This window comes from Phodopus roborovskii, unplaced genomic scaffold (assembly GCF_943737965.1).
Source record: "Phodopus roborovskii unplaced genomic scaffold, PHOROB, whole genome shotgun sequence".
NCBI lineage: Eukaryota > Metazoa > Chordata > Mammalia > Rodentia > Cricetidae > Phodopus > Phodopus roborovskii.
In genome coordinates, this window is record NW_026126558.1 from 4,432,978 (window position 1) to 4,446,335 (window position 13,358).

Consider the following 13,358-nt stretch of genomic DNA (forward strand, 5'->3'; position numbering starts at 1 on the left):
CCTGCATACAACAAGCATGCAGTGTCGAAGAAGGGCAGGAAAGGACATCAGATCCTCTGAAACCCCCTGAGTTCCAGACAGGTGTTAGCTACCATGTAGGTGCTAGGAATTGAACCAGGGTTCTCTGGAAGAACAGCCAGTGCTTTTAATGGATGAGCCATCTCTCCAGGCCCCAACATTTCCCCATTTTTAAATGTCTCCGCCCTTCTGGCTCTGATGATGTCAGCTACTGGGGAAACCGAAGTATGAAGATTCAAAGGTCAAGGCCAGCCTGAGCTACAGAGGGAGTTTGTTATGAGCAGTTTCCCCACCAGCCTGGTCCTAGAGCCGTGTCAGCTCCAAATAACACACAGAGATGCTGTTGTAGATATAAAGCTGTTGGCCTGTTACTAGCATCTCTTATTGGCTAGCTCTGTCTAGCCAATGGGTTGGTGGATTTAAAAAAAAAAAAAAAAAAAAAGCACCTGGGGCCAAGCCTTATAGCACGAGGAGAGAACTGCCTCTCACAAGTTGTCTGCCGACTTCCACACATGTACCATGGCATGTGAATGCCCACAAGGCGCATTCGTGCACATATAGACAAAACAATGCACCAGTCAATCAATAAATGTAATTTTAAGATTATTTTATGTGTCTGAATGTGTATCTGTGCACCATGTATGTGACTTGTGACCACAATGGCCCCAAGAAGGTGTCAGCTCCTTTGAAACTGGAGTTACAGGTGGCAGTGAGATATCATGTGGGTGCTGGGAACTGAACCCTGGCCCTCTACAACAGCAGCCAGTGCTCTTAACCTCTGAACCACCTCTCCATGCCCATAAATAAATGTACTTTCTAAAAAAAGAGAAGTACCACGTTTGACTTCAGAAAACTGAGGACTAGCCTCAAGAAGTCAAAAGCAACTACAAAGTCCCAGCTAAAGGGGGTGAGGGGACACGCATGCTTTAGAACCCCTACCCCAGGTCCCCAAGACAGAGCTCCGAAGCCAACAGTCCATCCATCTCCCCAAGACTCTGGCCTTGACTCACCCAGATGCAGCTTCACCATTCCCTTTCCTGTACATTGGCTTCAAGCTTTGATAAGCTAGCAGCTCATTGGTCTGGTGACATTCCTTCCTTGTAAGAATCTCCAGAGGAAAGACCTGAGACACCGGTCAGCTTTTGTCCAGTCAATCTTATCTGGAGAATTAAGGTTTGAGGAGGACAGACCAAGGGATAAAAGGCCGTTCCTTTCTTTTTCCTGTTGGAGGCGGACGTCCTCTCTATACCCTTGGTGAAGGGATCGGCAAGCCTTTCTACACCCTCCCACAGAGAGGCAAGGGGAAGCCTGGGCCTCATTCTACCCCGGCACAGTTTTTTTTTTTTTTTTTTTTTTCTAGGACATGATCTCATTTGTCTCGGTGAAAGGCTTTTTCTCAAAATACACATTTCATTTTCCATTATTTAATGGACACATGATGTCCCAGCTTCCTTCTGAATGAGTTCATTCAATGTGATTATATAGATTGTTCCAAGTCACATGTACATGCCAATAAATCTCTACATGTTCCTTTCGGCACAACAGTAATAAAAATACAACAAACCACATGTGTCTGGGTTTGGTTTTAGTGCAGGAAAGTTTTCAGTTTGGAAAACAAAAATCTTGTAAATAAGGGTCCAGGAGGGAGGCCATACAGTGACAGCTGTGTGTCTCCCCTTTGGAGTACAGTTTGGCACGGCCAGTATCAGGGCACAAGAACGGGCTATGGGAAGGATGGAGCTTGACAGGAAGGTAAGGTAAAGAAAACTCTATTCTCAGCCCTTGTTAAAAACAGTCTAGCAGATGTCTCAGGAATGCAAGCTTTGTTGTAAGGAGTGTGTAGTGGAGTGCTGCCTTGCAGAGGACATTGAGTTCCTCCCTGCATTCAAGGAAGGAAAAGTGATCATTTACTTTTCCAGGGTAGAGTGGGATGGATGGTCAGGACTTGGAAAATTACTAAAAGGAAATACCAGCAGTAAGGTGCATCTGGCTAAATGAAGCCGGCAAACTAGAGTGGATAGATGTCACCTGGTGGCGGGGATGGGGGGGGGCAATCAAGAAGGAACTTGATTTGATATAAGGGGTTAGTATGTCTGTGGGGGGTTCTCACTGGACTAACTAAGCAGATGGAGGTCCAGCATTACAGGCACCACTTTGAAGAGGATTCTGAAGAGCAGGCCTTGTTTCCTCGGCTCTGCACTCTCCCTGTTCCCAAGAGGATGTTCTCTACAAAACCCATTTTTGCTTTGCCAGCTGCCCTCACAAAGACTCTTCCATTAAGTAGCCAGAAAGCAGGCCCAGAGACTCATGGAGAGTGCTTACTTCTTCCCATCCACCTCCTGTCCATGTGCTGTCCTTGAAAACACAGCCTGAATTCTTCTCCTTCTCATTGCTGCACCCTCCCACAGCTGTAGCAGAGGCTAGCATGTAGCTTTCTCAGGCCTCAAACCACAGCCCGAAAGGCATCTCCTTTAGAAACGCTGCATCCCACAGCTTCAACATGAACAGTGCTTCAGAGAATCTTTCCAGCAATAAATACATCTGCCTCTTTGCTCATCACTTGGTTGCAGCCCTTTGTCTGTTGATCCACTTTCTGTTCCTAAGAGGGCAGAAGAGACAAGTGCAGCGGAACCCGCTACTCCACATGACCGAGTGACATCTCCATAAACGGGTACCTGGACAGCCTGCTCCCTGTGAGGGCACATCAATCAGAGAGAAGCCCTGGGAGAAAATGAGAAAGCGGAGAAAAGCTCCCATTTCGTCAGACGTGATGGTGGAGCAGGTGACTGCTGGTGAGGGGCATAGTGTCTGAGCAGAGGCAGGACTGGTCTGAGCTCTAGGAACCCAGTAAAGGCAATGTTTGACGGTTCCATTCCATTAGCTCCATTGGTGAGCTAATGAGCACCAGTGTTTCTCAGGTAGGAGACAGGAATAAATTGGGGTGACGGGGCTGTCTCTCAGGCTGTAATTCCAAAACACTGAAAATGGCTGGACAGTAGTGGCGTATGCCTTTAATCCCAGCATAGGGATGCTGAGGCAGGTGACTCTGTGAGTTCAAGGCCAGTCTGGTCTACAGAGCAAGTTCTAAAGCTACACAGAAAAACTGTCACAAATAAATACATAAATAAATAAATAAATAAATAAATAAATAAATAAATAAATACAAACAAAACAAAACACTGAAAATGTTGTGTTATCTGAAAAAAGACATTTAAAATTACAGACCTTTGGGGCAAGAGATGTAGCTCAGGTGGTACTGAGAGCTTGACTTGAGCATACAAGGCCCCGGTTCAAGCCCCACACCACAAAACCCAGGTTTGGTAATGTATGCCTGCAATCCTAGCATTTGGAAGTTAGATGCAGAGGATCAAAATTTCAAGGTCATTATCAGCTACATAGCAAGTTCCAGATTGGCTACATACAAGGGTTGCTGGAGAAGTCCCAGAGTTCCCAGTGGCTCACAAACACCCACAACTCCAGTTCTAGGGGATCCAACACCCTCTTCTGGCCTCCAAGGCTTCCTGCACATGGTATGTGTACATATATTCAGAAGAACACCATTCACATTCAACTTAAAAATAAATATAAAAAATTGTTAAACAGATTAAAGGCCTTAAAACTAACAGATTATACTAGATTTTCTGTGTGAGTTCAGCACTGGGGAAAATGAACCCTAAACTAGATGCTGCAGTGGTCCCAGGTAGCAAAATCTAAAGTTAAGATGCAGAATAATCAAACTGATTTCCAATATCCTGTGTCCCTGAAGAGCTAAAGAATATTTATGGGAATGTGAAAATATTTAGCAACCAAGCTAAAATTCACAATCAATTAAAATGCTCAGTCATGCAGACAAAGCAGGAAGATACAGCCAATAATGATGGGGAAATCAATCATTTAAACTGACCAAGAGCAAGGACATGAATAGGGTTCTACAGTGTTCTGTGTGCACAAAGCTAGCAGGAAGCTGGATCAGAGACAGGGAAAAGATAGGGAACCTCCGCTGACCTGAAGAGATGGAAACCACACTGGTTTAGGTGAGAAAATGTACCGGATGGAAAGAGAAGCAGACAGAGAAAATGAAAAACAGAAAAAGTTATATAATGGAATACTGGGGGAAAAATAATTGAGGGCTGTAGTGTTGGCTCAGCACTTGTTGCCCTTGCCGAGGACTGCAGCTCAATACCTAGCACCCACATGGTAGCACACAACCAGCCATGACTCTAGAAGCAGGGGTTCAAAACCCTCTTCTGACCTTCAAATGTACCAGGCACACACAGGGTGCATGTATGCAGAACACTCATAGACATAAAGCAATAAAATAAATATTCAAAAAGAAAAAGCCCAACAAAAGAAAGAGTGAAAAAGCATACAAGGCTGGATAGATGATCCAGTGGCTCCAAGCACTTGTCCTTCCTGAGGGCACAGGTTCAGTTCCCACCACCCACATGGTTGCTGGCAACCACCTGTCTCTCCAGTTCTTTTCTGACCCCTGTAGGCATTGTTCACATATATACATACATAAATGCAGGCCAAATGCTCACACACTTAAAACAGTAAACGATAGCATGCAAGCTATCAGATGTCTTCATGTATCTATGTACTCCCAGTTGTTCAAAGCAGAATGTGGTTAATAAGAAATGCTTGAAAGAAGTAACCAATTTCAAATTTTAGTAAGAGCCATAAACTTAAAAACAAACAAAAGCCCCAGGAACTTCAGTGGACTGCAGGTACAGGGAACACAGGAGCAGATTTTACTCCTGCAATAGGGTGCGGATGTTCGAGGAAGCCCAACCACAAGACCACAGTGCACACAGAGGAACAAGAGTAAGGATGACAACAGATTTATCAGTAGATATACTGTGAACTATAAGAAACTGGAGTAACATCTTTAATACATTGAAAGAAAAAAGGACCATCCAGAAGTAACACCTTGTATTGAATCTGTGGTTTCAATGTGTCCCCGGGCTTTGTCCCCAGGAGTGTTCCAATGCAGTTCAGGTGCCCTGAAAGTCTTTTGAGCTCTCTCCTCTCCTTCCCTTTCTCTGTTCTGAAAGGCCCAGGGGCTGGGAACATGCCCAGGTCACACTGGTAGCCAGCACAGCCTACTGCTGATTCACAACTGCGGTGGTGGGTAGCCTTCATACTGGCAGCTGGCAGGCGTTCTTGGCTCTCAGTAGAATGATGCTTTGTTTTCACAAAAGATCCAGAGGCCTGAATTGGGCTGGCACCAGTGAACTTGGTACCCTTGCCCAAGTTACAAGCCCTGTTTTTCTGAAGCCCTGGCTTCTCAGTAGACCACAAGGCTCTGAGGTGACAGGATTTGGGGGAGTTTGGAGCCACCTCCAAATCTCAGATACCAGGGGTTGATTCTGTATGTCACACCAGGCAGAGACCAAAGGAGAAAATCTAAAGACCTGTAGAGACAGTTTACATGCTCCCGGTGTGTGTTCTTTAGGTCTGACCACAGGGCCGATGGGGTCAAGCCTAGAGACCACTGGAAGGGACAGAATTTGGTGGCAGGGGATTGTGAGCCACACTTGTGAGTACAGAGACTTCATCTTCAGTCTTTGACACCAGCAGTTCATGCTCTTAACCACTGAGTCATTTCTCCAAATGGAGAAAAAACAATTTAAAGTAGTGCTGACTGGAAAGGTGGCTCATGGGCTAGGGATAATACTGCTAGCCAGGCCCAGTGGCACATACATGTCTTTAATCCCAGCACTAGGGAGGCAAAGGCAGGCAAATCTCTGTGAGTTTGAGGTCAGCCAGAGCTACATAGGTGAGACTTTCTTAAAAGAAGAAGAAGAAGAAAAAAAAAAGCATACTGCCCTTGCAGTTCCCAGCATGCAATTGGGCAGTTCCCAGCTGCCTGTAATTAATTCCAGCTGCAGGGAATCCAGCGTCCCCTTCTGGACCCCTTGGGCACCTGCATCCTTGTGTCCATTCCCCCATGCAGACATCTCACTTAAAAAAGAAAATATTTTTTAAAATTAGAGTGAAAAGGCTAGGCGACGGCTCAGTGGGTAAAGTGCTTGCCTCTCAAGTCAGAGCATCCAAGTTTAATCCTCAGAAGCCAGATTTTTAAAAGGGCAAATGTGGCAGTGTGCACTTGTAATCCAGCACTGGGGAGGTGGAGACAGGCAGATCCCACCTGGTGAGGTCCAAGCCAGTGAAAGACCCTGCCTCAGAAACAAAAAAACAAACAAACACACACACACACAAAACACAACCAAACAAAAACCCAAGGTGGAATGTCTAAAGAGATGGCACAACAGGCCAGAGTCCACACTATTCTTGCTGTGAATCTAAGTTCAGTTCTTAGCACCATGTCACCAGGCTCACAACAGCCTGTGACCTCAGCTATCGAGGATCTGATACCCATATCTGGCTCTGAAGGCAACTGCACTTATGTACACAAAGACATACATGAATACATGAAGTTTAAAATATAATTAAAATATATTTTAAAAACAAGGTAGATAGTACCAGAGGAGTGGACATCTGAGGTTGTCTTCCAATCTGCATGCATGAGCAACACACACACACACACACACACACACACACACACACACACACGTGCCAACAGTCACCCATAGTACTATCAGAATAATTTCCATGTCCTTCCATAGCATTTATTTATTTTTTAAAAGATTTATTTATTATGCATACAGGATTATGCTTGCATATATGCCTGAACACCAGAGAAGGGCACCTGATCTCATTACAGATGGTTGTGAGCCACCATGTGGTTGCTGGGAATTGAACTCATAACCTCTGAAAGAGCAGCCAGTGCTCTTAACCTCTGAGCCATTTCTCCAGACACCCCTACCCCCAGTAGCATTTTAGACTCTCAGCATCAGCAGGCTCCATTTCTTCCACCTGAGATGGACATCTTTACTAACCTCTCCTTGAATGAAAAAAAGTGTGTGTGTGTGTGTGTGTGTGTGTGTGTGTGTGTGTGTGTGTGTGTTAGTAGCATGGTTGGAGCACACGAAGCCAGTCAGTGGAAAGGGGGGGGGGGTGCGTCGAAGGAGGAGTACCTAGCACCTCTAGCAACAAGCACAATGGTATTATTGATTCTTGTGAAGGAATAATTTTACAAGAAGTACCACAGAATCATAGAACGCAGCCAGTTCCTTTAGATTCTTCTATATCATGGTGGAGAAGGGAGGAGGGTGCTATGAGGCAGGGAGTGAGCAGAGGGCCAAATTCTGAGTCTCCTGGTCCAGCAGCTGAGTATCAGACAGCATCTCGTTGGTGCAGCCTCAGATGTTCATGGTCAAGATGATGAACTGGAAATAAAGCAAGAGATGAGGGCTTGCCCTTCCAAGTCCAGTCTAGCACAGGAGAGGCCTCAGTCTGTTCATGTCACAAGAACGCTGCTGGTCATTTTGCTTATAAATCTGGACTTCTGACTCAACATGAAATCCTTTCTTTTAAATTTAAATTAAAACAAATTTGGTGGGTGTGTTTTAATTTATATAAATTAAAATATACAATTATTTTATGTATGTATGCATGTGTGCAGACCAGAGGTAGATATCAGGCATTTTTCTTCCTATTTTATATTTTGACACAGGACCTCTCACTGACCAGTGAGCTTCAGCCCCCAGGGCTTGGATTACAGATACATGCCATCAAACATGGTTTTTTACATGGGTTATGGTGGGCTCCAAACTCATGTCTTCATGCTTATGTAGCAGGCTCTTCACACACTGAACCATCTCCCTGGCCACATGATTTTTTTTTTCTTTTTAAAAACCTGAATGAACTTTCAGGCCAGAGAAATGACAATATGTTGTCTCTACCAGGATCTATCCCTGGTGCATGAGTTATGAGGGGATGCCATGCTCAGCTTTAACACAGCAGGAAGGGCCTTGGTCCTGCCCCAACTTAATGTGCTAGACTTTGTCAACTCCCCATGGGAGCCCGTACTTTTGGGAGGTATGGGTGGGGGGTGGGCTAGGGGAGAGGAGAGGGGAAGCGGGAGGAGGGATGGGAGGGAGAACTTTGGTTGGAATGTAAAATGAAATTTAGAAAAAAATGTAAAACAGTAAATTTACAAAAGAAAATGTTTTCTCCCGGTTGAAGGGGACAGCCTCACAGAAACATCTTGGGCAGGGCAGTGTGAGTTGTGATTGCTTTTTGGTGACACCCCCTTTTTCAGATAAAGGTGACCCGGATCCTTCTATCATAGTGGAGCTGAGGGACTGAGAAGCAGACTGATGACTCAGCTCTTTGTGAGAAAGCGAACTGCTCCAGAAGCAGCCGGAAGTGTTTCATCTCTTCCCTTCATCCTACCAGGCTCATTCACGTGTCCACAGAATGCCTGTTTCCTCCACATGTCTTTCTTGGGCATAGCATGAACACACACTGGTGCAATGAGGACATGCACAGCTCAAAGAGTTACACTGACTCCAAGTTGACACAAACACTTCACAGTGTAATTGCCCACTGTGAGTGCTAGCCCTGCCTGGGGCATCCGGTATGGTACTCTGCTGGGTCCTGGCTGGGGTCTGCTCGGCCATACCTCATTTATGTTGAGATGGATGATGTCCTTATTCTTCATACTGAGAAACTGGAACACCCCTGGTGAGAGGGGAGAAAGCATCACATTGGAGGCAAGCCCCCTGGAAGGTTTAAGGATTCTTGGACCGCTGGGAAGTCTGTGGATAGCTGCTCCCTCTAGTGGAGACTAGATTCCCTGCCTGGCATGGTGGAGACAGTTCTGGCCTAAGTGACTTGGGAAGCCACTGTTTTCTCTGGACCCCAGGCTCCCACTCCAGAAGAGATACAGACAAATCTTGGTTAACAAGGAGGAGGAGGGCTGTCCCAGAGCAGAAAAGAGAGAGGAGAGATTCCATAAATTCAGTTCAGACCTGTTTGGATGCCAAGTCTACCAAGCAATGGTGACAACATTCTGTCGCTACACTGGACACTTCACTAGGGACTGGGTAATCCATGATGGTGAAGATTAGCTAAGATTTTTTTTTTCTATGGGTGTAAAATGTGTGGCAATTATAAAACCACAAGAATTGGGACATTTTTGTTTGAGCAGAAGGGACAAGATGACCGAGCTGCCCTGGACACATTTGGCTAACCTTCAGGGCTATTTGTAGGAGGAGAGTGTGACAATGAACCACCTCTTTAAAGTACCTGTACACATACCTTTTCGATTTCTGGTATAGCAGACCCTGCTTAAAATGGTTGAGTCTATATCTAGGGCTTTCAGAGGGACAGCAGGCAAGGGACAAAGACTTCTCCTTCTGTGTGCTATGAGGGAACTTGATCTGAAGTGGGACCTTTCCTCGGTAAGCAGCATGAGACCTGGCCCGCTCATAGCCCTTCACAGCCTGTAGATGTGTGATGAATGGTAGCCACAGGACAGAGTTTGCAGCAGTTCCGTCTGTCAGCTGATGGCAGGCACAGACCCCATGGTGGCCCTCTGCGTTCTAGATCTACCATATTTTTTCCAGGTTGTTTCTTATATTCTCACAGATGGGGACTGGAGACCCCGAGCTGGGCACTCTATGCCCCTGGGGATCCAGGGTCACTCCCAGCTCTCCTGTACACTTTAGGTTCCCCTGCACACTCACGGCTTGCATTCTCCAGCCGCACCATGCAGTTGAGGTAGTCATCAAAGTCCAGCTGGAGGCTCTCATCTGCATATCTGAGGATGATCAGCTGCAGGAGATGGCTACTCAGCTGGAAGCCTATGGAGAGACAGACTCACAACCTGCCATGGCTGAGCACCATGGTGAACCCACAGTTTTTTGGGAATTCAGAGCCACAAAAGTGAATTTATTCAACCTACAAAGCCTGCACGCATGTGTCCATGTGGATGGCCATGTGTGAGAGTATGAGTAGAGGACAGAGGTCAATGGTAGCTGTAATTCCTCAGGCCATCTTGTTTTATTTTTTGAAGCAAGGCCTCTTACTAGTTTGGAACTTGCCAAGTAGGCTGGGCTGGCTGGCCAGCAAACTTCAGGAATCCTCCTGTCTCCATCTCTCCAGTGCTAGGATTATAAATGCATGCCACCACACCTGACTTATCTTACATGGGCTCTGGGGATTGAACCCAGGTCCTTGTATCTAGTGTGGTCAGGACTTGATGGCTGATCCATCTGCCCAGTCCACTTAACTTAAAATCCAGGGTGTTGCAGTTATCTGCTAAGGGTGGTGCTACCCTCATTGAGGGGTATTGTATAGAAGCTCACTCCTCACATCATGCTAGAGAGTATGGCCCTGGAGGTGCCCTGGCTGCCACAGGATGTGGCTTCACTTCTCCAGCCTTCTTTCCCCCCATTCATCAGACAGATTGGATGAGCTGGAGTTCCAGCTGCATCTGATTTCATTGCTCTGCTTCCTAATCCAGGTGTGCCTGTTCACAGGAGCGTTTGGAAGTCCACTGGGGGTCTTCTCACTTACGCCTCCAGTTCCAGCAGAGGCAGAGGCTGGTCGGGCTCAGAGCATGTCTTTGGAGCTGCACACGATGCTTAGCTCATCCATTCCTAAACCCTGGCATCTCTTCCATAAGACCAAAGGAATAGATGAGCAGTTCTCCCCCATACCAATTTAGGACTGCAGAGATGCGGTTAAATCCTGTAGCTCCCTGTTCAGTTTATTCTGCCCAATAACGGGGTCGCAAGCCACTAAGAGAATCAGGCTCTGCCTCATGTTTATGACACATTTCGTTCTTCACAAAGAGCCCGAGGTGTCACACTCGGTTGTGCCTTCTGCTATGACCAGTTGCAAATGCCTGTTTAGCACATAACAAGGCAGAGCAATCATGCTTGCCACAGACAGCCCTGTTTAGGCTTTTGTTGTTGTTGCTTCTTTCCCCTATGTTTTCTCCCTGCACCTCCCTATTCCACCCAGCCTCCTTTCCTGTTCCTGCCACATGTCCAAATGACTGCCCCGTCCATCCTCATTTCTTTTTCCTCTCTCATGTTCTTTCCAGGTTCATAGCTTGCACTCACCCCCTCTTAAACCATGGAAATATCAGCTAGGACACACATCTGACTAGTGTTTCTTTACCTGCAGCTTTCAGTGCCGTCCGCAGCTCATAGGAAGACATGGTTCCAGATTTGTCCACATCGAACTGGAGAAACAGGCTCTGGGGCCAGGGAGTAGAGCATTGAGAGATCAGAGCCCAGGGGCCAGTGACAGCTGGTAGCTCCCGGGATGACAGCTGCTGTCTAGACAGTCAAGGTTGGACCAGGACCCACCCTCCATCCCTTCCTCCCTCCCTCCCTCCCTTCTCTTTCCTTCCTTCCTTTCACAGATTCATGTATCCCAGGATAGACTCCAAATCTCTATGTAGCAGAAAATGACCTTAAGCTTCTGATGCTTGTGGCTCCATTGCCTAAGTGTTGGGATTACAGATGTGCATCAAGATGACCAGATCCATGCTGGGAATCAAGCCCAGCGTTTCATGCATGCTAAGCACATACACTATCAGCTTAGCTAGACCCCAAGTCCCTAGGTCCTTTTCTCCTTTCTTCCTTTCCTCCTCCTTCTTGTGTGTGTGTGTGTGTGTGTGAGAGAGAGAGAGAGAGAGGGAGAGAGAGAGAGAGAGAGAGAGAGAGAGAGAGAGAGAGAGAGAGAGAGAGAGAGCTTCTCTGAGTAGCTCTGGCTGTCATGGAACTCATTTTGTAGACCAGCCAGGCTGGCCTCAAACTTGGAGATTCGCCTGCTTCTGTCTCCAGAGTGCTGGAATTAAAGGTGTGCACTGCCCTTGCTGGACTAGGCCTGCTTTTTTCAGTGCAGTGCTGAGGGTTAGGGTCTCACATGGCAGGCTCTACTCCCAGTCATGAGTCATCTCTTGCCTCCTTTCCTTTTGAGTGGAAGCACTGTGGTACCTCTTCCAGCAGCAGGATGCACTGTGATTCCCCGACTCCCTTCCCAACACTGTTCAGCCCATAGCCTAAGTCTTTGCCCCACTCTGCTGGGGTTCTGGGTCAGATCACATACCATCCAGTGCTTCAGCTTGTCCCAGAATACCCGGAACTCTTCAAACTCCAACTTCCCATTGCCACTTGTCTGGCCACCTGGGCTAAGGGTCTTTCAAATTAGGACCCTTTTGGGAACCCAGCTCTGGGATCACAGAAGGAGACCAGGGTTGTATGGCATGAATAACAGAGTTAGGGCCCTTAGGGGGTAACCTTACTGATGGGAACAGGGACTTCTGAAGAGGGGAACTAGCAGGTGAGATGGGATGGGCACTTGAATACTTACAATACAGGGGAGCAGAACCATTCTTCCCCAGAGCAGACCCCAGATCCCGTCAGAAACTCCCTCCCTACTGCATTGTCCCAACCCTCTGGATTCTGATCCAACCCAAGTCAGGCTGGCAAGGCCTCCTGTTTTATGAGCTGTGGTGCCTGTCCCAGGAGAGTGAGACTCTCAAGACACCACTTCTCAGAAGGACCAGTCTATGGAAAGGATACGTCCATCAGCGAGATGATGTTTCTGCAGGACAGCAGACTCAGCTTCTTGAACTTGAGGGCTGTTTCTGCAATCATACGGAAGTTGTGTGATCGATTGCCCTGACAAGACAAACTTACCCTCCTTTCTTCTAAGAGACCATCAGTGTACACAGATCAGGCTCCCTGGGACCATGATGTGGACACTGTCATAGGATGTTGAGAGTACGGGCTGTGTGGTGATATTTTGTTTATGATCTAACAAATAAAGCCTGCCTGAAAATCAGAGTGCAAAGCTAGCCATACTAGAGGACATAGAGGCCAGGCAGTGGTGGCACACACCTATAATCCCAGCAGCCACAATAGTTAGACATAGAAGCTGGACAGTGGTGGTGCACACCTTTAATCCTAGTACCAGAGAGGAATATAAGTCAGGTGGAAACAGGAGTGCAATCTGAGGAGCCTTGCAATCTGGACATGCAATCAGAGGACACAATCGCCCTTCAGCCTGAGCATTGGTAGAAGTGAGAACTTCTCTGGTCTTCTTTGGTCTTCGGCTTTAACTCAATATCCCTCTCTGGATTTTTATTATTCCTGCTATAGGACTTCTGGAAGAAATGTTTGCAGTCTGTGCAGAAAACTTTAGGGATGGGGCTGTTCTCACGCATTTACTTTAGCAGTAGAGAATCCTAAGATTTTTTACCCTCTGTCTGTTTATTAAAGATTTGTCTTCTTTTAATTTGAGGCCAGTCTAGGAATTTAGACAGACCCTGTCTCAAAAAATACAAATAAAGGCTAAGGAGATAGATGGTTCGGGCAATGAAGTGCTTGTCTTGTAAGCATGAAGATCTAAGTTCAAGTCTCCAGGACCCACATAAAAAGAATCAGAAGTACTGGCATGAACTTGTAACCCCA

The 13,358-nt window shown here is 46.6% G+C and overlaps 1 protein-coding gene across 1 annotated transcript in view; it reads right to left on the reverse strand.

Annotated features, from left to right (window-relative positions):
* Positions 1–7,169: 7,169 nt before the first annotated feature.
* The window catches only part of Capn9 (calpain 9), a 36,550-nt gene continuing 30,361 nt past the window's right edge, over positions 7,170–13,358 (reverse strand). The window contains exons 14-19 of the mRNA XM_051201786.1: positions 12,468–12,532; positions 11,992–12,060; positions 11,056–11,134; positions 9,615–9,731; positions 8,549–8,607; positions 7,170–7,310 (exon numbers count right to left, since the gene is read on the reverse strand). Coding sequence (XP_051057743.1) covers positions 7,284–7,310; positions 8,549–8,607; positions 9,615–9,731; positions 11,056–11,134; positions 11,992–12,060; positions 12,468–12,532 — 416 coding nt within the window. The 3' untranslated portion in view covers positions 7,170–7,283. The remainder of the gene's footprint in view (positions 7,311–8,548; positions 8,608–9,614; positions 9,732–11,055; positions 11,135–11,991; positions 12,061–12,467; positions 12,533–13,358) is intronic.